Source organism: Dermochelys coriacea, chromosome 13 (genome assembly GCF_009764565.3).
Source record: "Dermochelys coriacea isolate rDerCor1 chromosome 13, rDerCor1.pri.v4, whole genome shotgun sequence".
Lineage (NCBI taxonomy): Eukaryota > Metazoa > Chordata > Testudines > Dermochelyidae > Dermochelys > Dermochelys coriacea.
The window spans coordinates 11,487,422-11,511,372 of NC_050080.1; the positions used below are offsets into that span (position 1 = coordinate 11,487,422).

At 42.3% G+C, this 23,951-nt stretch overlaps 1 protein-coding gene across 1 annotated transcript in view; it reads left to right on the forward strand.

The window, feature by feature from the left end:
- LOC119842139 (piezo-type mechanosensitive ion channel component 2-like) overlaps positions 1-23,951 on the forward strand; it is a 58,714-nt gene that overhangs the window by 32,969 nt on the left and 1,794 nt on the right. The window contains exons 22-41 of the mRNA XM_038370057.2: positions 733-845; positions 1,500-1,611; positions 2,056-2,127; positions 4,414-4,580; positions 6,297-6,484; positions 8,898-9,122; positions 10,365-10,623; positions 11,051-11,239; positions 11,838-12,036; positions 12,499-12,628; positions 12,823-12,970; positions 14,649-14,863; positions 15,629-15,787; positions 17,518-17,665; positions 19,190-19,378; positions 19,744-19,836; positions 20,925-21,094; positions 21,872-21,988; positions 22,961-23,040; positions 23,416-23,644. Coding sequence (XP_038225985.1) covers positions 733-845; positions 1,500-1,611; positions 2,056-2,127; positions 4,414-4,580; positions 6,297-6,484; positions 8,898-9,122; positions 10,365-10,623; positions 11,051-11,239; positions 11,838-12,036; positions 12,499-12,628; positions 12,823-12,970; positions 14,649-14,863; positions 15,629-15,787; positions 17,518-17,665; positions 19,190-19,378; positions 19,744-19,836; positions 20,925-21,094; positions 21,872-21,988; positions 22,961-23,040; positions 23,416-23,644 — 3,202 coding nt within the window. The remainder of the gene's footprint in view (positions 1-732; positions 846-1,499; positions 1,612-2,055; positions 2,128-4,413; positions 4,581-6,296; positions 6,485-8,897; positions 9,123-10,364; positions 10,624-11,050; positions 11,240-11,837; positions 12,037-12,498; positions 12,629-12,822; positions 12,971-14,648; positions 14,864-15,628; positions 15,788-17,517; positions 17,666-19,189; positions 19,379-19,743; positions 19,837-20,924; positions 21,095-21,871; positions 21,989-22,960; positions 23,041-23,415; positions 23,645-23,951) is intronic.

Below are 23,951 nucleotides of genomic sequence, written 5' to 3' on the forward strand. Positions count from 1 at the left end.
CACCAAAAAATAAAACAAAACAAAAAAAATACAAGCATCGGGCTTCATGTAGAAGTCAATGGGAGTTTTGCCATTAACTCCAGTGGGAGCAGGCCTATGATTCTGCTGTAAACCTAAGGACAGATTCTGCTCTTGGCAGCAATACCTCCCCTGCTGCACACATAGCAGGCTGGCAGGAAAAAGGAAACATCATGGGGGGGGCCCCCATAGAGGGCAATTGTCTTTATTTAATTCGGGATCAGCTGACAATTACATGGTTTATAAAACACATTTATAATGCAACCAATCTGTTCTTCAATAGCTTCCTAACAGTCAGCCCTATTTAGGAAGGATGCTTTGTGTATCTTAGCAAAAACCATACAATTTGTCTGCTCTGTCCCTTCCAAGCCCTCTCCTAGCCCTACATATTTCAGTGCTGTTGAAATGTGGTTTTCTTTCCCAATGTCCCTATTCATAGCCTAAGGGCTGCTCTAAAGTATATTAAGCATAAAGATACTAATCAAGCAAATAAAAATAGTAACAGCAAAAATACTCGCATGCTCCACTATGCTAATTAATATTTACTAAAACGTGTTCTGTTAAATGGCTAGACTAGGATTTTCAAAGTCATATAGATAGGCAACTCCTATTTAGATGTGCAACTCCTATTGATTTCAAGGGGACTTGTGCATCTAAATCCCCTGGACTGCTCTGCAAAATCTCAGCCACATCTCTTTCTGGAACTGATTTTAGTGATTCGAGCTGGGAGCTACTACCTTTTTGAGACAGACAGTGAGGAAGAAGAGGACCAAGGGCACACAGAAAAGAGGGAGGAAGAATCACCAAAGAAGAAAACAGCATTCCAGGTGTAGGATTTACTTGCGAAAATATTGAGCACTGTTGCTTAGTGGATTGAGCATGGACTGGGACTCAGGAGACTTGGGTTCTATTTCCAACTCTGCCTCTGGATTGCTGTGTGACCTTGAACAAGTCACCTGATTTCCTGGTGTCTCAGTTTCACCTTCTGTAAAATGGCAGTGATGATGCTTATGTCTTTTGTAAAATGCTTTGAGACTTACGGGTGAAAAGAGTGAGGTGTTATTAATTTATTCTTAATAATTAATTATTATTATTATTTTACACGGTTACCTTTTTTCAAAAAAATCCCAAAAGATTTACTGCAAATGACCAAAATATTTTCCTAAAGTTGCTCTTCCATGGAAGCAATTGCTTTTATTAGTAGGGGGGTGTTTGGTGTCTGTAAAGGGAAGCGGAAGGCGTCAGTGAATTCCCAGTGGGAGGGAAAGTGGTCTGTAGACCCATGAATAGGAGAGGAGCAAAGGGATCCATCTGAATGGAAGTGGGAATGGGGGACACACCACATATTTGATTCACTCTATTAAAAAGTTTGTGAAGCCCCGGCATACCGGAGTATGTCAAACGAAACTCAGCTTAGGCTTGATCAGCCGGATGGAAGCACCAGGCTTCTCATCAAAGACTAATGGGGTTTCTCCATGCAGCTTGCATATGAAGCCTGGATGTCCAGCTCTAAATCAGCTCTAAGAACAAGAAAACAAGATGAAACCAGAGAGCAGAGGAAGAAAGAGGAGGAGGAGCAACTGCGACTGACAGGTAATGGGAAGAATGCACAGAAACCTGCGCACAGGGGCTGCTAGGCCAAATTAGACAAAAAAAGAACTGTTTGAATGAGAGAAGCTGTAATTCCTACAGCAAAAATCACTAATAGAACATTAAGGGTAGTCATTTACATGTGGCCAGGTCAGGAAACGCTGACACCAGCTTTAATTACCATCCATATCGCCTGCCTGCACCACATCCCACATGCTGGCTGAAGACTTCCCTTTTCCATAGCCATAATGCCCTTAACTCTGCCCCACATACATGTGCATTTCAATACAGTGTCTTGTTATCTGATTATGTAACCTGCAGCTGGAGTCATAACCCCATTGATTTCACTGGGCATTGGGCTGGGCTCATAATTCCTGAATAGCTGGAAAGATGTCTAGGCAAAGTTTCTCTCCTCTATAGCTCTGTTTATGTTCCTATATGATACAGAAGAGGTGAAGTTGGAATTCCATGAAGAGAAAGGGGAGATATCAGTCACTGAAGAGAACCTAGATGAGCCAGGTGAGTAGCTCCATATTGTAGGAGCAAACCAGAAGCCCTTGCTCAGATGACTTCATAGACTCAGACTTTAAGACCATAAGGGACCATCATGATCTAGTCTGACCTCCTGCACATTCCAGGCCACAGAACCTCACCCACCTACTCCTGTAATAGATCCAAAGCCTCTGGCTGAGTTATTGAAGTCTCAAGATTTGAAGACTTCAGGTTACAGCGAATTTACCATTTACTCTAGTTCACACCAGCAAGTGACCTGGACCCACATTGCAGAGGAAGGCAAAAAACAACCCAGGGTCTCTGCCAGTCTGACCTGTGGGAAAATTCCTTCCCATCCCCCAAAATGGCAATCAATTAGACCCTGAACATGTGGGCGAGACCCACCAGCCAGAAACCTGTGAAAGAATTCTCTGTAGTAACTCAGAGCCCTCCCCAACCAGTGTCCCATCTCCAACTGTTGGAGATATTTACTACTAGCAGATGTAGATGGGCCATATGCCATTGTAGGCAATCTCGTCATATCATCTCCTCCATAAATTTATCATGCTCAGTTTATTTCCCCCATTACTCCCCTTGGAAGGCTGATCCAGAACTTTATTCCTCTGATGGTTAGAAACCTTTATTTAATTTCAAGTCTAAACTTATGGATGGCCAGTTTATATCCGTTTGTTCTTGTGCCAACATTGGCCCTTAACTTAAATAACTCCTCTCCATCCCTGGTGTTTATCCCTTTACTGTATTCATAGAGAATAATCATATCTCCTGTCAGCCTTCATTTTGTTAGTCTAATCAAGCCAAGCTCCTTAAGGAGGGGTTGCAAGTGCTTTGGAGGATAGGATTATAATTCAAAATTATGTCGACAAACTAGAGAAATGGTCTGAAGTAAATAGGATGAAATTAAATAAGGACAAGTGCAAAGTACTCCATTTAGGAAGGAACAATCAGTTGCACACATACAAAATGGGAAATGACTGCCTAGGAAGGAGGACTGCGGAAAGGGATCTGGGGGGTCCTAGGGGACCGCAAGCTAACTATGAGTCAATAGTGTAACGCTGTTGCAAAAAAAGGAAACATCCTTCTGGGATGTATTAGCAGGAGTCTTGTAAGCAAGACACAAGAAGTAATTCTTCCACTCTACTCTGCGCAGATTAGGCCTCAACTGGGTGCCAGTTCTGCGTGCCACATTTCAGGAAAGATGTGGACAAATTGGAGAGAGTTCAGAAAAGAGCAACAAAAATGACTAAAGGTCTAGAAAACATGACCTATGAGGGAAGATTGGAAAAACTGGGTTTGTTTAGTCTGGAGAAGAGAAGACTGAGAGGGGACATGATAACAGTTTTCAAGTACATAAATATTGTTACAAGGAGGGAGAAAAATTCTCAACCTCTGAGGATAGGACAAGAAGTAATGGGCATAAATTGCAGGAAGGGAGGTTTAGGTTGGACATTAGGAAAAACTTCCTAGCTGTCAAGGTGGTTAAGCACTGGAATAAATTGCTTAGGGAGGTTATGGAATCTCCATTACTGGATATTTTTAAGAGCAGGTTAGACAAACATCTGCCAGGGATGGTCTAGATAATACTTAGTACTGCCATGAGTGCAGGGGATGGGACTAGATGACCTCTTGAGGTCCCTTCCAGTCCTATGATTCTAAGTCCCCTCTTGTAAAGTAGGTTTTTCCGCTCCTCTGATCATCCTAGTAGCCCTTCTCTGTACCTGTTCCAGTTTGAATTCATCTTTCTTAAACATAGGAAACCAGAATGCTACACAGTATTTCAGATGAGGTCTCATCAGTGCCTTGTATAATGGTACTAACACTTCCCTATCTCTAGTGGAAATACCTTGCCTGATGCATCCTACGATTACATTAGCGTTTTTCATGGCCACATCATATTGGTGGCTCATAGTCATCCTGTGATCAATCAATACACCCAGGTCTTTCTCCGCCTCTGTCACTTCCAACTGATATGTCCCCATTTTATAGGGATTAACAAGAATTTTTCTTAAGTGCATGACCTGGCACTTTACAGTATTAAATTTCATCCCATTTCTATTACTCCTGTTTTCAAGCTCATTCAAATCTTAATGTATGATATTCCGGTCCACCTCCGTATGGGTAATACCCACTTCAGTAAGATGGATCAGGATTGGATGGGAATAAAGATAACCTAAACTGACCTTTGAAATCCTTTATCCCTGTGTCTCAGCCAGTGCTGAGGAACTGGTTGAAATAGAATAGTGTATAGAACCATTTCCTGTTTGTAACTGTATATGTTTTTTCCCCTTTTGACAGAAAGTATAATTGAAAGGATAATCAATACAGTCAAGTTTACTTGGGTCTTTGTTCAAGCATTGCTAGATGATACTACAGAGGCACTGAACTCTCTCTGTAAAAATAACCTGGACATAGCAAATGTGCTGAGAATTGAAAGGTGCATGCTATGGCGAGAAATTAATAAGGTAAGATCCCTGTCATTTTACACAATGTCCTGGGTTTTTTTGTTTATGTAACAGGATGTCTGACTATATTCAACTATAACAAGCCAAAAATTCTGGGCTCTGACCTGAAATCTTTATATACACAAAATTCTCATTGAGCTAGATATGCATAAAAAGCCCCATTTAGCACAAGCTCATTGATAGAGATGTCTTGAAAAGAGAAAAGTCACATAAAATTGTCATTGGTCACTTCAATTCCAGTCCAAGACTCCATTTCAAGTCACTTTTAAATTTTCTTTTTCTTTTTCAAAATATGATGTCCAGGTTTTTTATTGAAGTTTTCCAACCAATTTCTCTGATTATTTATGCATTACAATAGCAATTAGGAATATGGTTTATTCATGTTCATTTGTGGACCAATCTTTTTGCATTAGGCCATGTTCTGAAACCCATTGTTACTCCCCTTAAAGAGATTTGATGTCAATATAAATTCTGAGCACTGCTTACATCACTGAACAAAAGTATTACAGGTGCCTGAAAGACTGACTTGCAAGGAAAGATTAAAAGAGCTAATATTTAGAGCTGGTTGAACAATTTTCATTGAAACTATTTTCTAATGAAAAATGGCTTTTTGATTAAATGGGAACTTTCATGCAAAAAAATCCTGTTATTGTAAAAAAAATTGGGGTTTTCTTTTAAAAAATAAAATGGGGTGTTTTTTAGTTTTCAGCAATAAAAACAACAAATTGAAAAAAATTGTTTACATTTTTTGTTTTTTCAACGAGAACCAGGAAAATTTTAAGAAAATTTTTGGTGAAACTGAAAATCTTTTGTTTTCATTTAAATTTTTCATGGAGAAAATCTCCAATAATTTAATAAGAACATAGGAACTGGTGTATTGCAGTGGTTCCCTAACTGTGAGTTGGGACCCCAAAGTGGGTTGCAACCCCGTTTTAATGGGGTCTCCAGAGTTGAAGCCCAAGCCCAACTGCCTGGGGTCAAAGCCTGAGGGCTTCTGCCCTGGGTGGTGGGGCTCAGGTTACAGCCCCCCCAGCCTGGGGCTGAAGCCCTTGGGCTTCGGACCCCCACACCCAAGGCCGTGGGGCTTAGGCTTTGGCCTGCCCTGCCCAGGGCAGTGGTGCTTGGGCAGGCTCAGGCTTCTGTCCACTCTTCTGGGGTCATGTAGTAATTTTTGTTGTCAGAAGGGGGTCCCGGTGAAAAGAAGTTTGAGAACCCCTGGTGTACTGGATCAGAATCAAGGTGCAGTTAGTCCAGTGAAAGTGGCCCGCACCAGATTCTTCAGAAGAAGAAGTAAGAAACTCCGCAGTAGGGAGAAAGGGGTCTCCTCTTGGTCTTTAATAGAGATTGTCTTAAAATCACAAAACATGAGGTTTAATATTCCTTTCAAAATTTGTGCTATTATTAATTATGATAACACTGGATATTCTTGAGATCCAAATAAATGTCCATTCCCACAGTTTCTACTAACTATGTTTAGTGATGACTAAGAGCTGTCATGCTTATATTCTGAAGGGCATTAACAGCAAGGAAGGGAACATCTTATTTAGTGTGGGACACAAGGATATAAAATGAGCACCAGCCATCTGTTTTAAAGATGGGAATTCCCCATGGGACTATAGGGGTCTCAAAGGGTAATATGGGATTACAATCACTTCCATTGATAGAAACGACAACAGCATTTTTCCCATCTGACTGATTTTGTATTAATTTTTTAAGGGAAAAGAGGCCTCGCCAGACACAATTCTCCAATATTACAACCTGAAGAAGACTCAGCAAGTGCAAGCAAATCCTTATGGAGGAAATAAAATGAAAGGCACATGGGAGGATCAGCGTGAAGACACATCAGAGTGCCAGCAGATACCCAGGGGGGGAACCCAGCTACCTCATGAGAGCAGTGCATCCAGGTGAATAGACAGTGGAACATTATCCTTGTCAGAACTTCTCAAAAGAGCTGGTCAAACCTATAGTGAGGTAATGTGCAGCTGGGCAATATTTGCTGGATTTGTTACAAATCTAAGGTGTTTATCTGCTCCCCCAACTCCAGCCATAGTATCTGAGCAGCTAACAATCTTTTAATGTAGGTATCCTCACAACTCCCTGGAAGGTGCTGTTATCCGCATTCTACAGCTGGGAACTGAGGCACAGGGAGGCTACATGGTGTGCCAAAGGTCACAAAGGAAGTCTTTGGTGGAGCAGGGACTTGAAGCCAGGTTTCCTAAACCCTAGGCTAGTGCTCTGATCATTGAGCCATCCTTCCTCTCAAGCCTCCAAGCCTGGGTTGTGGAGTGAACCTGGTCCCAGTTCAGAGTGAGTCTGGGATAACTGATGGTTTGAATGGAAGCTGGGTGAAGCTCGGCAGCTCTGTTTTGCTTCACTTTGAGATTTTTAAATTCGAGCTCAAAGCAAAAATTGCGGCATGAAGCAGGAGTAATCCCAAGAGAGGGGTATCAGTGTCATCAGTTAGCAGCACCTGGAGTCAGCCAATGAATGGTTACAGTGAGATGAGGTGGCATCCAGCAAAACTCAGAACTGATAGGTAAGGTCCCAGGAAGAATATCTAAGGGAAAAAAGGAGTTCAGGAGAACTGGTGGTTTCTCAAGGAGACAATATGAAAGGCACAACTGCAAGCTATCCTGATGCAAAGGAAAGACAGGAAGAATAGTAAGAGGCCAATATGGCTCCATCAGGAGCTCTTTAATGACTGGAAAATCAAAAAGGAATCCTAAAAAAAAGTGGAATCATGGACAAATTTCTAAGGAGGAGTACAAATGAATAGCACAAGTATGTAAGGGCAAAATCAGAACAGGTAAGGCACACAGTGAGTTATACCTAGCAAGGGACATAAAAGGCAGTAAGAAGAGGTTCTTCAAATACATTAGAAGCAAGAGAAAGATGAAGGAAAGTCTGCTTAGCAGGGAAGGAGGGCTAATAACCGATGACATAAAAAGAAAGCTGACATGTTAAATGCCTACTGAGTCCGACATTGAATATAAATTAACATTATGATGCAGCTGTGAAAAAGACGAATATCATTGAGGGGTGTTTTAGCAGGAGTATCATATGTAAGACACGGTAGGTATTTGTCCTGCTCTACTTAGCACTGGTAAAGTCTCAGCTGGAAAGCTGTGTCCAATTCTGGGTGCTACACTTTAGGAAAGATGGGAACAAATTGGAGAGAATCTATAGGAGAGCAACTAAAATGATGAAACATTTAGAAAACCTGACTTATGAGGGATGGCTAAAAAAAACTGGGCATGTTTAGTCTTGAGAAAAGACGACCAAGGAAGGACCTGATAACAGTCTTCAAATGTGTTAAGGGCGGTTATAAAAAGGATGGTGATCAATTGTTCTCCAGGTCCACTGAAAGTGGGACAAGAAGTAATGGGCTTAATCTGCAGCAAAGGAGATTTAGGTTAGATGTTAGGAAAAACTTTTTAACTATAAAGGTAGGTAAGCTCTGAAATAGGCTTCCAGGGGAGGTTATGGAATACATATTAGTGGAGGTTTTTCATAACAGGTTGGACTGTCAGGGATAGTCTAGGTTTACATGGTCCTACTACGGAGCAGGGAGCTGGATGTGGTGACTTCTTGAATCCCTTCCAGCCCTACATTTCTATGGTTCTATGATTCTATGAAAAATAGCCCCTAAGGCAGTGGTTCTCAAACTTTTGTACGGGTGATCCCTTTCACATAGCAAGCCTGTGAGTGTGACCCCCCCAATAAATTAAAAACACTTTTTTATATATTTAACACCATTATAAATGCTGGAGGCAAAGTGGGGTTTGGGGTGGAGGCTGACAGCTCACGACCCCCCAGGTAATAATCTCATGACCCCCTAAGGGGTCCCGACCCCCAGTTTGAGAACCCCTTCCTTAGGGAGTGGCTACAGGGAAGTCAGTTAGCAACAACTAAACTTGGGAGGAATGATTACAGTAGAATTAGCTGGCATGCAGCTGGAGTAACCCATGTGTAATATTGCAGAGAGATCAATTAGCATGCAGCTCATACAATGACTGCTGTGAGGCTAGTTAGCCTGCAACTAGTGTGATGCAACATGAAATACTTTGAATACTTTAAAAGAACAAGCTTGTATGGAAATAATGTTAAATTCTGTGTGAATCCTTTCTAATCACTGTCACCATGACATTAGATGTTGGAATTCTTAGCTTGATTGTGAATTTATGGTGAGTAAGCCCCTTCTCACTTTGGCATGAGACAGGAGGTTTCATATTAGTACAATTATTTCATTGTCAATTAAGAAACTTAAGTTATGATTTTTAGTGATTTTTTAAATAAAGGAACTCATTCTGGATCTAGGACACCTGATGAAGTTGCTGAGGAAATTAATGGAGATGAGGCAGGACAGAAGGTGGAAGATGACGACAGCGTCAAAGAAGCTGCCCCAGAAATGACCACTCCACTTCCTTCCTGTGAAACAAAAGATTATGCAGTTTCCCCATCAGCTGAGAGGAGCAAAGAAGCAGGCAGGCCATTAAATGAAGTTCCTGTTATCATGACTGCCAGTGAGCTGCTTCTAAACAGGCAAGAAAGACCTAAAGTCAAACCCAGTTGCAGAGATACCCACAATGTTTTCATGGAATGATGATGTGCCTTAAACAGCATGGCGCCACTTAATTGTTTCTAGTTTTTTCACTTGCACAAGCTGACATGGGACATTGTGTTTGATGTCAGACTAAAAAGAGACTTTATGGGGCAGATGCTCAGCTAGCGTAAGTCAGTGTAGCTCCATTCATAGTAAAGCTATGTCAGTTTTCACCAGCTGTGGGATATGGACTTATGGATTATATTCTCCACCCATGAGACTAATACTACTACAAGGTCGAACTGGTCAAAAATTTTCACATTAAAAGTCCCCCCCACCAGCTTTTTTTTTCCAAAACGAAACTTTTCATAACAAGTTGTTGAAATTCTCATTTTTCGCAAATTTTTCCATATGATTTTTACTGAAATTTTTACCAAAATAGATTTTGTTGCTTACCACAAGTGGTTACTTATTGAAAATGGTGGTTGTGGTAAAAGAAAAAAAAATATTTAAAAAACAAATTAAAATTTCAGTAAAAAAACAAAAACAAAACAAAACTCACCCCCACAGAACATTTTAGGCCCAGTTTGAACCCTATGAGATGAAAACAAGTCAGAAATTTAAAAAATGTCACTAAGATGGTTTTTGTTGTTCTTTTGTGTCCCCCCCCCGCTCTTCTCCCCTCCCCCTCCCCCCCGACCAGCTCTACTTAAATCCCAGATTTAAAGAACTGTGCCCATGCAGCAAAGGCATCTGTGTTCATATGAGCACTATGGTCGTTATGCACTAATGCTACTGAATTGGTGAATTAAGGGCTAAGGTGAACAAAAATGGAGGGTGCTCAGCAGCACCTCCAAGAGTTACTTTGTCCTTGGAGGTTTAAATGTGCAAACACATCCATGTTTTGTGGGGGCCACTGAGCAGATGCTGTTCAGAATGAGGGGTGGGGGACTATGAGTGTATGTGAGTTAGGTCAGTGACAGCTTTCACAGAAGATTTGGTTGACAAACTATCACAGCTTTAGTCATGCAGTTCTGAAGAGATTATATTATGCCATACATCTGGTGTCTCTCTCTCTCTCTCTCTCTCTCTCTCTCTCTCTCTCTCTCAAATAAATAAATAAATAAATAAATAAATATAATCTTCTGTATTCAAAATACTAGCTTGTAGCCTTGCACCAGTTTTGTGAGGAGATATAATTAATCTATTTTTATATATATTTTTTTTGTTCTGTGGTTCAGGATGTTTCATGACAATGAACTGGAGCAGTCAGACAAGTTTTATCAGAGTCTGCCTCGATCCCTGAAGTTGGGCTTTGCTTTGTGCAATGCGATGGTGTCCAAGTCAGAAATGCTCTGTTATTTTGTCATCATTCTCAACCACATGGTCTCTGCTTCTGTCCTCACTTTGATTCTGCCCATCCTTATATTCCTGTGGGCCATGTTATCCATTCCAAGGCCTAATAAATTCTTCTGGATGATGGCTATCGTTTATACAGAGGTATGCAACAGCCAGAAAATTGCCTTGCTGCGGACATAAAGTGTCTCTCTGCAAACAAATACTATTCTTTTTCTTTACATTAAAGCGCAATAAACTTCTGTTAGAATGGATGTTAATGGGGTAGACTAGATGGCGGATGTGACAAAAGGATATTGGTAGGTCTGAAGGTAGTTCATGAACTGCAGGTAATTTGCTGAACATAAAACCAGAAATAAAGAAAATTAGAGAACATCTATACGGGATGAAACACCACTGGATCCCAAAGCAAGGCTGGCTCTTCAGGATCTCAAGTCAGCAAAAATGCTGGCTGGAGTCTTTCCCTGTATTTGGAAGGGACTAACAAACTCTTCTGAAAATGTTTAAGGCTAGCTGTTGCCCTGCCAGGCCATGTCTTCCAACTAACTTTGTCTTTTTTTTTCCTCTCTAGGTAACAATAGTTGTCAAATATTTTGCTCAGTTTGGATTCTTTCCCTGGACCACTAAGTTATACTGCGGCATCAATTCAGAAGAGCCATTTGTTCTGCCGAACATTGTTGGGATTGAGAAGAAGGATGGCTATGTGCATTTTGATCTTGTGCAGCTGCTGGCTTTGTTCTTTCACAGGTCTATCTTGAAGGTAACTTGTTCTTGAAGAGAAGGAGAAGAAATGGCTAATTTCTTAGAGCTCTGCTGAATATTGGCAGAGAAAAACTGAAACTCTGCTAAACTTGCCTGGTCTTCATTTCTGTTATAAATTCAAAACTCATCCCATCCTTTGGGGGCAGGGACTCAGACTCCAAATTCAGGTTTGGATTTAAACTTAGCATTTGGCCCTCAACTCCAATGGTCTGAACAAAATCCCAGATTTGAACACTTATTCAAATTCTTTACAAATAAATGCCATTTGCTTTAATATGAGATACTCACATGCTGTGATGGGAGATTAGAGTCCTTGGGGTGAAATCCTAGCCTTTCTGAAGTCAATAAGAGGTTTGCCCCTGGATTTTAAAGACTTTGAAGTGTGGATCCAAATCTGGGGACTTGTGCCCATTCGCTACCCACTGTGAAACCAACCATTCATCTCAAGTGTAGACTCACCCTGTTTCTCTCTCCCCCATTCTGTATCTGTCCATCTCCGCCCGCAGAGGTATTCATGGTTACTGTGAATTAAAGATGGTGTGCTGAGGATACAGTGTATCAAACTGTATTAATCATTCTTTAAATGTTCCCATTAGCGCCATGGACTCTGGGATTCCAACCGTGTCAATATGTCTGATTCCAAGAAAAGGAGATTTTCTACGAGGCAAAAGAACCAGGAGTCCAGAGGTGGCCTGCAGGAAGAGGAGCCTGGATCGGGGGCATGGCACCTTTTCAGACATCACAATCCCTCAGGGAGTGTCTTCAGAGGAAGGAAGACAGTCTCCGTTAACAGAGGTAGTGGAGGCCACACTGAGCTATTTTTAGACACTAAGGGGGCTTTCATTTTAAAATTCAGGTGGAGAAAATACTATAAGAGCCAATTTTTCAGTTGTTCAGCTTTCTTTCTCTGGATGCACCTGAAAATAGGGAGATTGTGCCTTAGGTGTTTGTAGTCTCTACCCACCCATACTAGAGTATTATTGTGATTTTTTTCCCTAATGTGCCCAGTAGCATGGTATATAGATGCCAAATAATTCCTTCTGAGTAACTTAGTGTATTTGCTAGCCCAAGAAACTATATTCATAGGACATTCTCAAACACTGATTTCTTGAGAGATAACCCTACTGGCTGAATTACTGCCTTATTGGAACATCTAAGGTTAAACAGAATTGTAAACCTTTGTGACCAAATTAGGATCTGGCTGTTAAGAAAAGAATGGCCACCAGACAAAACTGTGATTTGTCTTCCCTTTGGTAGGCAAGACTCAGAAGAACGAAGCCAGGAAGAAATGGAGGCTTTTTAGAAAGAGTCCCATCAGCAAGAAGAAACTTCTTAAGAAAAAGATGAAACAACTGATATTGAAAGCAAAGAAGCTGGTGATTAAAATGTAATTGGGATATTATTTGTAATATTGCTTAAGAAAATGAGACATTGTTGCACTTCAGTTCAGTAGAGTAATTATAATTCCAGTTTTTATGGGTCTTCTATGGAAGATGTGCACTGGATACATTCATCTGATCGTTCTGAGGATGCATTGTTACAATTTCCATTGAACTAGATTATACTTGTTTTTACCCCTAGTGTCCTTCAAATCTATCGACCTATCAGGCAGTTCTTCTACGACATTATTCATCCGGAGTACAGCCCCGTCTGTGATGTCTATGCACTGATGTTCCTGGTTGACGTGATCAATTTTATAATTGTTATCTTTGGATACTGGGCTTTTGGCGTAAGCACAAATGCACTTTCTTTATATAGACTGCAAAGCTAATAGCTTGATTATTAACTTGGGGACTGTGGTATATAGTCAGCAGTCTCTTCCATGACTGCATACTCCAGGATTTAGGGAGACACGAGGAGGCACAGGCTAAGTTAATCAGACTGGGAGCCAGGAGGAATCACAGTGTCCTGTGTGTGTGTGTGTATGTGTGTGTGTGAGAATAAAGAACACACTTTGTTTTCAGGACAGTTGATTCTTCTCTCTTCTCTACCACCAGGGACATGATGCAAATTTCCCCTGAATTACAGCCACTCTTTTTGTTTGTTTTTGATTCAACCTTAAATTCTCTTGAGCAAGGAGTCTCCATAGACTAGAGAAGAGACTATCTACAAAAGACAGGCTAACTGATACAGATAACACAGTGACTAATGATGAGGGAGAGGCTCAACAGCAGACACTGGGCAGGGAGTACCATTGTTTCCCAAAGAAAGCAAATGTTTCACTTTGTTTGATCATGAATTCTGTTTGTTCCATTCCCCACCCCCACTTCTCTAGACTTTGTTTTATTTATTTTATAGAGAGTAGATCACCTCAGTGCAGAGATTTTAGATGGAAATCTAGTCAAAAGAAAGGAGAAAGGGAGGGTTACCTAGGGCCTTGATCCTGTGAGGTACTGAACCCCTCCTGCAAGGTGAAGAACACCATAGACATTAATGGGAGCTGAGGGCAGCCTCTTTCAAGAGAGGGTCCTCATGCACAGAGAGCAGGAGCCTGTTTCATTTCCAGAAGGGCTATAACACCAAACCGATGGCAAAGCGGCAGTGCAGTGTAGGCTTCTGGAACAGAAGCACAACCCAGTCAGTGAGTGCTATGCTTATGCTCTCAGCACAGCTGCTTGCACATTGTGCTTGGCTGCCGTAGCACTTGCTTGTGCTTTCCACATCTGGATGTTGTTGTTATGTCTCAAAGGAATGCGATTCTCTTCCAAGTGGGGGAATGAGCAGTAATAACAGATGAGTCTATCAAAATCCTTAAAGGCTTGGTTTCATGCAAAATAGTCCTAGTTATAAAAACTTAGGGAGGAGAAACAGAACGCGAGGGATGGAGATGGATCCAAACCACAGCTCTGAAGCCCTGATATTTTTATAATGGGTCTAGTTAAAACTCCATATCTGAACCCTCCCAAGCATGAGTGGGGATTTGAAATCTGGATCTGAATATTTCCAAAACACAGGATGTTTGATTTTGGCAGGTTCAAACTACAAACATGGACCTGGCTCTGGATGCAGGGTAGATGCCCATTGCTCTATAACACAAAGGAATAGAATTGTTTAAAAAACAGTTGTTCTTCAGACTCCTCCATGAGGCATCAGCAGCGGCTCACTGTCATTTTATCTGTGTCTTTATTTAAGATGCTTCTACTTAGTGCCTGCAGAGTAGAGATTTGCTTGTAGAGAGGAGGGATTAGAGCTTTGCCTTTCCAACCCTTACAGAAAACGCAGCACTTACTTACAGTTGTAAGCCCCCTTACGCTCAGGGGAAATACTTATCTGAATAGGAACTACTCACATGAGTAATGGTCTGGAGTTTCCCACTATCCGATGGGTTATATAAAATCATTGGATAAATCCTGAGTGGTATTGCTTTGTAACTAGATTTTCCCCTTATTTGTTATGATTAATTTCAGAAACACTCAGCAGCTGCTGACATAACTGAATCCCTGTCGGAAGACCAGGTCCCTGAAGCCTTCCTGGTGATGCTTCTGATTCAGTTTGGCACCATGGTAGTGGACCGGGCCATTTACTTGAGGAAGACTATGTTTGGGAAGTGTGTATTCCAGGTTGTCCTTGTCTTTGGCATCCACTTCTGGATGTTCTTCATCTTGCCAGGTGTTACTGAAAGGTACAACTGTGGCCAGTGTCACATGAAAATCTCTCTCTCTCTCTCTCTCGTGTGCAGGACTTGCTTTCAATGGGAAAACAGACAGTAGCTGTGGTGGCTTTGAAGTCTGATATTTCTGCATGCTTTCAGCTGTGATTTAATTTGTGCTCTTGGCACTTATGCTGGGATGGGTGGGTTTGGAAATGGATAGATGGACAACTTAATTTCCTGCCACAGCCTTCATGTTGAAAGTGCGGCATGCTTTGGGTAAAGAGAACAAAAGAGTGCAATTATGAGTGCAAAATGCTACTGCGTTGCACGCCTAGTTTATTTGAGCAAATAGCCAGGTATGTGGTTCGTATGCAAGCTCAGTTATAGTCTGGGCGTCTGACTCTTTGAAAATGAGATCTCAGGAGAAGGAGACATCTGCAGACTTATGAAGTATGGCAAGGGGAAAAAAATCTGGCAGAAATAGTCTCCCAACTTTAGACATATCCTACTTTGAAACTGCTCACTATTGGTCAACACCCTCCTTTCATGGATGGACATTTATTATTCAAGCTGCAGGAAAAAGAAGCTCCATTTAACAGGACCCATAGCGTCAAATGACAACATATGGCCACTCACTTTACATCTCATTTTCACTAGGTGCCAATCCAGTCAGAGGAGGTGATATTAACAAAAAGGTCAAACTAGTGATTGAGGAACTGTCACATTAAAAACAAAATTTAAGGACTTTGGGTGACAAAAATAGTGTAATGAAATCTCTGTTTTATTCACTTACAGGAGATTTAAGAGAAACCATGTGGCTCAGCTTTGGTACTTGGTCAAATGTGTTTATTTTGGCCTGTCCGCTTATCAGATCAAATGTGGTTATCCGAATCGGGTCCTAGGCAACTTTCTGACAAAGAGTTACAATTTCGTAAACCTTTTCCTATTCCAAGGGTAAGCAGAGAGGGGATGTTCAGCTTTTATAATAGAGGCTAAAAACCTGTGGGCCAAGTCCTAGTCTCATTAAAGCCAATGGTACAATCCTTACTCAATTCAGTGGGACTAGCATTTAGCTCTATGAATGTTGACTGTTCTTTCTGGCGGTATGTGTGATTTATGGCAAGTATATCAGAAATTAAGCTCAAGACCTAAGTTTGCATTTTAGAGGAAAGGAGAGCAGGGTCTAACTGCCATAATTTGACTCTTGAATCCAACCCACATTTCTTGTTGCTGTAGCTGAGCTTTTCCCCTAACCTGATTGCTACTTTTCTACATAATCGCTCAAAAAACTTCTCGGACAAATCATCTCACTTCCTGGCAGTCTCCCCTTAGCTAGATCGTTTCTGATTGCCTAGAATAGCTGCTTATTCCTCCAGCATGGGTCTCTGGAATGTATATGCTGTGATCAAGTGTCAAGAGGCAAGGAAATATTAGCAGAATTCAATGTAAATATTGTATAAATCATCCTGAAATAGTATGGTTGTGAGATGAGCCTAACTGAAAGTTAAATAGACTAAGTAAATATAGACTAAATATATTCCATGCCTGGAATTGCCACTGGAATGGATCCAGACAGGAAATATGTTGATACACAGTCTTGTGGCAGCGATATTAAAAAGCCATTGGCCAGTTTGGTCATATTTGAGATAAATTTTATGTACTCAATGCATTTTTAAATACATGCTGAGTTACATATTATTAACCTAAAAAACCCTATGGAAAAAATATCCATTTCCCATATGGGCTAACATTGCATGGAGCAATCTGTGGATTTTGTATAAAGGAAGAGGCTCTGAAAGGAATTTTAAGGGAGGAATCTCTCTCCTGCATATTTGTGGCCTAGTTTTCAAGCATTGGCCTCCAGTGGGCCATGCAGAAACACTGCACTGCAGTTTTGAATGGTATTACCTGCCAACTCAGGGGATAGCAACAATGATTTGTGCACAAAGGAGATAGGCTTTGCAGACACACACCCATCAGGATCAGTGGATGTTCCATGAATAAACTCCATCTCTTACATCCACAGGTGAGAGAATCTATCAGTTTGGGTTAGAGACTATACTACTCTGTACAGCACATAGTACAATTAGACACCATTCTTGGGTGGTCTTTTGTACACAGGTGCTGACACCTGAAAAGGACGCACACAGGTATTTGCACAGGAACAACAGGAGGCCAAGTCAAGGCCCCCATTGGAAATTTGGCTTTTAAAGAACATCTTCCAAATTTGAATCATTCCCTGGTGGATGAATAGGTTTATAGGAACTGCCAGATGGGATCAGATGAGTGATCCATCCAGTCCAGTACCCTGCCTCTGATAGTGGCCAATACCAGATGCTTCAGACTTCCCATAATGGACAATTGTGGGATAATTTGCCCATAGGGGAAGATTCTTCCTACCCCCGGGAAGTTAGCATTTGGCTTCTGCCCCGAAGCATGAAGGTTTCTATGATTTATGAAATCCCTGGGCACTCTGTACAGTCTCAGTACTATACAACTACACACTGGAAACTGTTTTCCAGGAGCTGATAAAGGAAAAGTCCCTCAAAATCAAGGAGGATTGTGCCAGGGAAAAAGATTTCAATAAATGCCTGAAAATTATCTACTAGCACTCCAGGCTCTGGTATTTAACACAGATGTCACTCTAAAAGGTTAATAACATTTTTTCTTTCTTCAACTGGTAGGTTTCGTATGGTGCCTTTCCTTACCGAGCTGAGAGCTGTCATGGACTGGGTTTGGACTGACACCACACTGAGTCTTTCCAGCTGGATATGTGTGGAGGATTTATATGCAAATGTTTTCATTATGAAATGCCTGAGAGAGTCTGAGAAGGTGAGTGATTCCAGTTGTACAATCCCGTCTCATGAAATTCTCTAACAGACGTTTCTGAGGCCAGTTTAGGCTGTGGAGGGAGAATAATGCACCCTTCAGAAAAAAATTGGACTTGGGAAGACTGTATGTTTGAGCAGAACCTTTCCTTGTTCACTGTGCACCGCAATGCTGCAGATAAATGGAGAAGCCTGTAGCATTCTGACTGTATAGTTAAACAAGGTAGCCGTAATTATGCACTCAGCAATGTCTCGGGCATAGACCTGTTTTACTCAGAGTGGGGATTTTGGCGGGGACTCCAAGATTATGGGATCTTTTGCCTTTAGTCAGACAGACACTAGAGATGGGAGTTTGGTTTTGCCTAGCAGTATATCACCATTCCAGTACCACTTCAGCGTCAGCATTGGTTTGAGCCCATCTGCAGGATCTTTTATGTTATCAAAAGCTACTCTTGCACTTACAGAATAGTCACTGTGGGTGGCATCCTGGCCCCACTGAAGTCAGTGTCAAAGCTCCTGTTGACTTCAATGGAGCCAGGATTTCACCCTCTCTCTGTAAGGTGAGGAGAAGAATTCCTTGCCCATATCTAAAAAAAACCTCTCCCTTACAAGGGTTTCCAGCTAGACAGCTCTTCCTTATTTATAAGTACAACTCATATCTCATGGTGGGGATGAGGGAATATATTAAAGGCACACAAGTTAAGAGCTGGAAAAGAAGTATTAGGTGGTCTGCTCCATCACTCTGGTCCATGCAGGACTGTTCCCTACAGTACATTTTGTAGAATTTTGTCCAGTCTAATTTTAGCTCCTCTAAGCAATGGCGCATCCACTAGTTGTTTTGGAATCAAACTTGGGAGCCAGCTCCATCTCAGATTTGTCCTCGATATCTGAATGCCATGATCTGCCGCTCACTGCTGCTGCTTTCTGTGGAGAGCAGCACCCTTTCACTGGAAGGAGCTGGGGGACATCTCATTTCTACCAAGACTTTAGGCTCCCTTCTCCCTTTAGAAGCTGCTTCCTAGCCCTGTAGCCTTTTTACAGCCTTGCCCCAGTCTATTTCACTAGTGCTGTTTCCTCAAAGAGCTGTTCCATTGCAGTGGCTACTCAGTCCTGAGAGGGAGCAATGGGCTACTCTAAGAACATCATATATACATTATACTGATAATTTCTACTGAATTATAAGTGTGTACAGTTCATTACAACCCCAACCCTCACAAATAAAATAGTGAGCATTAAAGCTTACGCATGTCTTAAAAAACTTGATAATTTTTAAATAGTTCATTAAAAGTGAATAGATAAGTTACAAGTGGAATAACTAATTTGAGGTTGTGTGTTTTCCAGTTGGTCTACACATGGTGTGTGTGTGTATTGAGTAATCTGCCACTCAGCATGCATGCAAAACAGTTAGGTTGTTTTCCAAATGCTCTAACTATCTCATAGCCTCAAAATGGTCACCAAGTTCCTTCCTGCCTGGTTTCCCTGCCATGCTACAATTGCATCATACTCAATTATATCTTTTTATTTGCAGAAATATCCTCAGCCTTCTGGCCAGAAGAAGAAAATGATCGTGAAGTATGGAATAGGGGGCTGCATTGTCTTTATATTGGTCTGCATTGTGTGGTTCCCACTGCTTCTTATGTCACTGGTTAAATCTGTGGCAGGAGTAACCAATCAGCCCCTGGATGTCTCAGTCCAAATTACCATTAGCGGTTACGAGGTAAGGGGAGTATTCTTACAGGAGTGTGACTAACACTGACACACAACGGGCTAAGTGGATTTACACTAGGGTCAGAATCTTTTCACCTTATTGTTCACTGTGTGCACATGGCATATGCTAGGGGTGATTGAAGGCTGCTGTCACTGGAAGGCTGTTCAGTGCCCTGTGTGAAATGGCAGTGGAAGCAATAGAAAAGGGAAAGGTATTAAGAAGAAAGAAAAGGGGAGGTGGCAAATTCTATTTGGTTTCATGCTTTGTACCAGTGTATGGATTTTCTCTGTATTGTGACAGTGCCTGGAGGCACAGGGATCCCATACTGCACTGAGAATGCCAGATCTGTGATTCGCCCTCTCTTTCTTGCCTAGTCATTATTCACCATGAGCTCTCAGCAGAGGAATCTGATCCCTTTCTCTCCAGCAGCTTATAACGAGCTGGCTAATCAATATGCCCTTCACCCGGTAAGTGTCAGGGCTCATTTATTCAGAGAGCCCAGATTCCCTCCAGTCATCCCTTAATGTTAGTCCTGCTCAGTGAGAGTTCTCCAGCAGGTGCCAGGTGCTTTGGTAGGCATATCTTTCCTTTCCTGGGGTGAGCCTGTCACAAAACTGCAGTGATTTTTTTAGCCCAAGTTATGTCTACAGAGGGATTTCAGCAGTGCTTAGAAGTCATGGCACATGCTGACAGGGTGACTCAGCAGAAACAAAACACAGGAGTAGTCAGCCCGGGTCTTTCCTTAAGAGGGAATGTTTGCAACTTAAAGTCAAAACAAAAGTCACCAAATATTTCCCCAGTCTAGAGCCTGACAGTCCCTAAAGTAACTCCTCTCCTCGCTGCCCTAAGCAGCTAATTTATAGCCCTTCCCCACAGCACCTGTGCAAGGGGGGAGGGAATGCTGAGCTGGTGTTAACCCCTTGCTCACCAAGAACCAGGTAGTGCCACTGCACCCTGTCACACCTGGTTTAAATCTGGCTGCAGGTTAAACTGGTTTCTAACCCTACTCTAGGGTACATCCCTGCTTCTATTAGCGTTAGTGGGCCCTCAGTCCCATTATGGACCCTTTGTTACACTCAGGAAGTGCAAAGGAACCATAATTCAGCTCCAAATGCCCAGCAGTGAATTCCCCTGCTGGAGGAGAGGCCCTATCAGCACATCAGTGCTGCTGCCAGTCCTGTCCTCCCAGCCAAGGGCAGAAGGAGGGCATGGGTGGGAAGGTGAGGCTCTATTCCACTATGCCAGTCTTTCCTGGCAGCAGCTCTGTGAGGGCTGTTCCCTGGTGACCCCATTCCTGTCCCTTCTAGAGCTCTGGGAGCTTGGCCATGCAGGAGGATCGGGCCCAGCACTAGGTTGTTGAGCAGTGCCTCCGACAGCCTGGCCCTGCTCTCAGCAGTCGAGCTACCTGAGATAAACGCCACAGTTTGGCTGCCATTGAGTTTGAGCCATTTTAAATGGGTTGGTTCCCTGTTGCAAAACCTGTGTAGATGAGGCCCTAACGAGAAGCCAACAGGTTCCCTGTCTTGATGTTTTACCCCTTCTATCCCTTCCCAAGTCTGCCATGCAGTTTATAGTGAACTACGGCCCAGAGGACATCGTCACTGCTAAAATAAAGAGCAATGCCAGCTTGCTGTGGAGCATCAGTCCTGCCAGCCGAGAGACCATGATGGACGAGCTCTCCAACTCAGCTGCTGTTTACATCAACTTTCACTGGACCATTCTCAGGTAAATGCAGCATCGTGGTTAACACTGCAATCGGTTAATGCAGCTCGAGTTCTATATTTATTTTAAAAGTACTTTTCAGAGGAGTACAAACAAGTCAGTTTCAAACAAGTCAGTTTTAACAACATCAATTAATGAATTATATAGCGGTTATACTCGTTCATTCAAACTTCACTATGGTTAGCCTGCCGGTGTGCTGAGGTCCCTGCCACTCATGCTGTCGCATTGTTTCCTGTGCTTTCCCTGCCTGTCTTATACAGAGTGGGAGCTCTTTGGGGCAGGGACCATCTTTGTGTTCTGTGTTAGTACAGCACCCAGCACAAAGGGGGCCTGGTCCATGTCAGGGGCTCCTAAGAGCTACCACAATACAAATACACAATAATAATAATTAGTTAATTAATGGCTTCCATTCAGGGATCTCAAAGCCCTTTACAAACATTCTCTCATGACTTGAGCCTTACGCCTACCTCCGCCGAGAGGCTGGAGTAATGATCCTCTGCAATCTCTGTAGCACTCTGTGTTGCAGCTTCACCTCCAACATGTCCCCTTCCATAGGGCTTGCAAGCAACCCTCATAAGAAATCCCATAGCTGTCTTATGTAGTGCCTGCACCAGAGGAATTCTTTCCCCACCAGTTAAATGACTTTTACAGCCCCTGTACACCTCCACAGCAGCACACATGGCCCACAGCAGGAAGAAGAATACCTCCCAGTAAGTCTTATCTTGGAACTGCATTTGTGTACCACACCTGAATATACCTCACTTGATTTCCTCTGGGCAGGAATGCTTCTCTGGTGAAGAATGTGGAAGCATCTGGCAAGCACACCGTGCGGTACGAAGAGAAGGAGATAAGAGAACAAATTGTTCAAATGCTGAATGGGACCCGGAAAGAGCCAATGTCAGTATTTTTCGTCTGTTTGAGCAGCATTTTCAAAATGTGACATGGCAAAGAATTGTTATTGGTGAACACAGTAGAGAGGATTGGTCACACGTTAAATGGGAGGGTCATTCCTTTTACAAACATTATAACCACGCTATGTTAGGACTTCCCCCTGTTTGATGACAAGGAGGGGCAGGGCTGTTGTAGTCATTCCTAGAAGTATTTTAGCTCCCATTTACGGTCATCCTTTTCTAAAATACATTGCATATGAACAATGGTGTCTGTACAGCCCTAGAGACTGAAGCCCTGGATTCCACAAAGCAGCTACAACTCAAGCGGCAGCTGCCCTGTACACGTGTCTGGAGGGATCATCTCTGTGGTTTCAGGGTGGTTGGTTTCCAGAGCCCAGTTGACCCCAGGACTCTTTCCTGAGGCTGCCAAAAATGGGCAACTAATGAGGAAGACTGGAAGAATGATCTGGTTGTTAGGGTGCTAGCCTAGAACTCCACAGACCTGGGTTCAATTCCTGACTTTGCCACAGACTTTCTGCAGGACCTTGGGCAGGTCACTCAGATGTAGATCCACAAAGTTATTTAGAGACCTAACGCCTCTTGATTTCAATAGGAGGTTAGGCATCTAACTACCTTTGAGGGTCAAGGCCTCATTTTCCCATCTGTATAATGGGGATAATGTCACTGCCCTACCTCACAAGGGTCTTGGGAGGTTAAATATGTTAATAATTTGAAGCACTCATATACTACAGTAATGGGGGGGGGCAATATAGGTACCTTAGCTAGTTTCTCTGTTATGCTCCTTGAGAGCTAGACAGAACCATTCTGTTAACAGATATAGGTGGGAGTTGCAAAGTTCAGATTCACTCTGGGGGGTTGATCCAAGCACACCTCTAAGTGGTAATGATCCAGAAGATTAATGCATAGCACTGAAGTATTTGATAACTCCAAGGCAATGTTGGCTTCCACTTGTTTCTAGACTGCTTCCCGGCGTGGTACCAAGATACCTCAGGGCTACTGCGGGAGCAGAAGCTAAAACTGCACATCGATTGCAAGTTGGTAAGCAGTTGCAATAAAGTAATTATGTTTTGGTCTCAGAGTTCCTTAGTGGAAACAAAAGTGGTACCCACTGTGGGCTAAGAGGGGAAATATTATGAGCCTCACACACATTCCAAGTATCACAAAGATTCTGCACCAAACTGGCTGAAATGGAAATATTCCCCCAGTAACAAATTCCTATAAATTTGTGAGCACATCAGTTTTTACATGTGTAAGAAAGCAGATCCACTGCACTGCTCTACAGAACAGATTCTCTTCTCTGAAGAGGAATACTTGGAGAAGGAAATAGCATGCAGGGAAGGGAAGCATAGAACTGAAAGGTATTAGGCATGTAGGGAAAAAGCTCCTAATTTTATCTTTGCATTTGGGAACCAGCTCATTCTCATAAACCACAAGATGTAGACAAAATGGCTTTCTTCCGAAACATAACCATAAAACTACAGCAGCTGGCCATCAACTCGTCTTCCAGCCAAGTTACTGAGTGGTGGGTTATTCAAGAGTGGAATCCTACCTGCTCTGGTAGTGCTTGCAGCAAGAATATGGAGCTTATCATCTACAATGACAAAGTCAGCCCTTCCAGCCTGGGATTCCTGGCAGGCTACGGGTAAGGATGGCATGCTACACTACAAAAATACTCCCCATTGCTCTTCCTAGGTGGTGGAATACTTTATTCGGGTTTATTAGGTAGTTATTCAGTCTTGGTATTTCCCTACACAATCAGGCAGAAAATATATCTATTCTGTCTGATTGTGTTTGACAGGTTGGTTCTTTCATAATTTTTCAATATTTTGTATTTGGTTTCTATCCTTCCTTGGTCAGATATGGCTCAAAAGCTGAGCCTGTCAGGCACTGCTTTGAAAGATAAGCCCCCAGCTGGGTTATTAGCAACTGAAATGTAGGTGTAGGGTTAT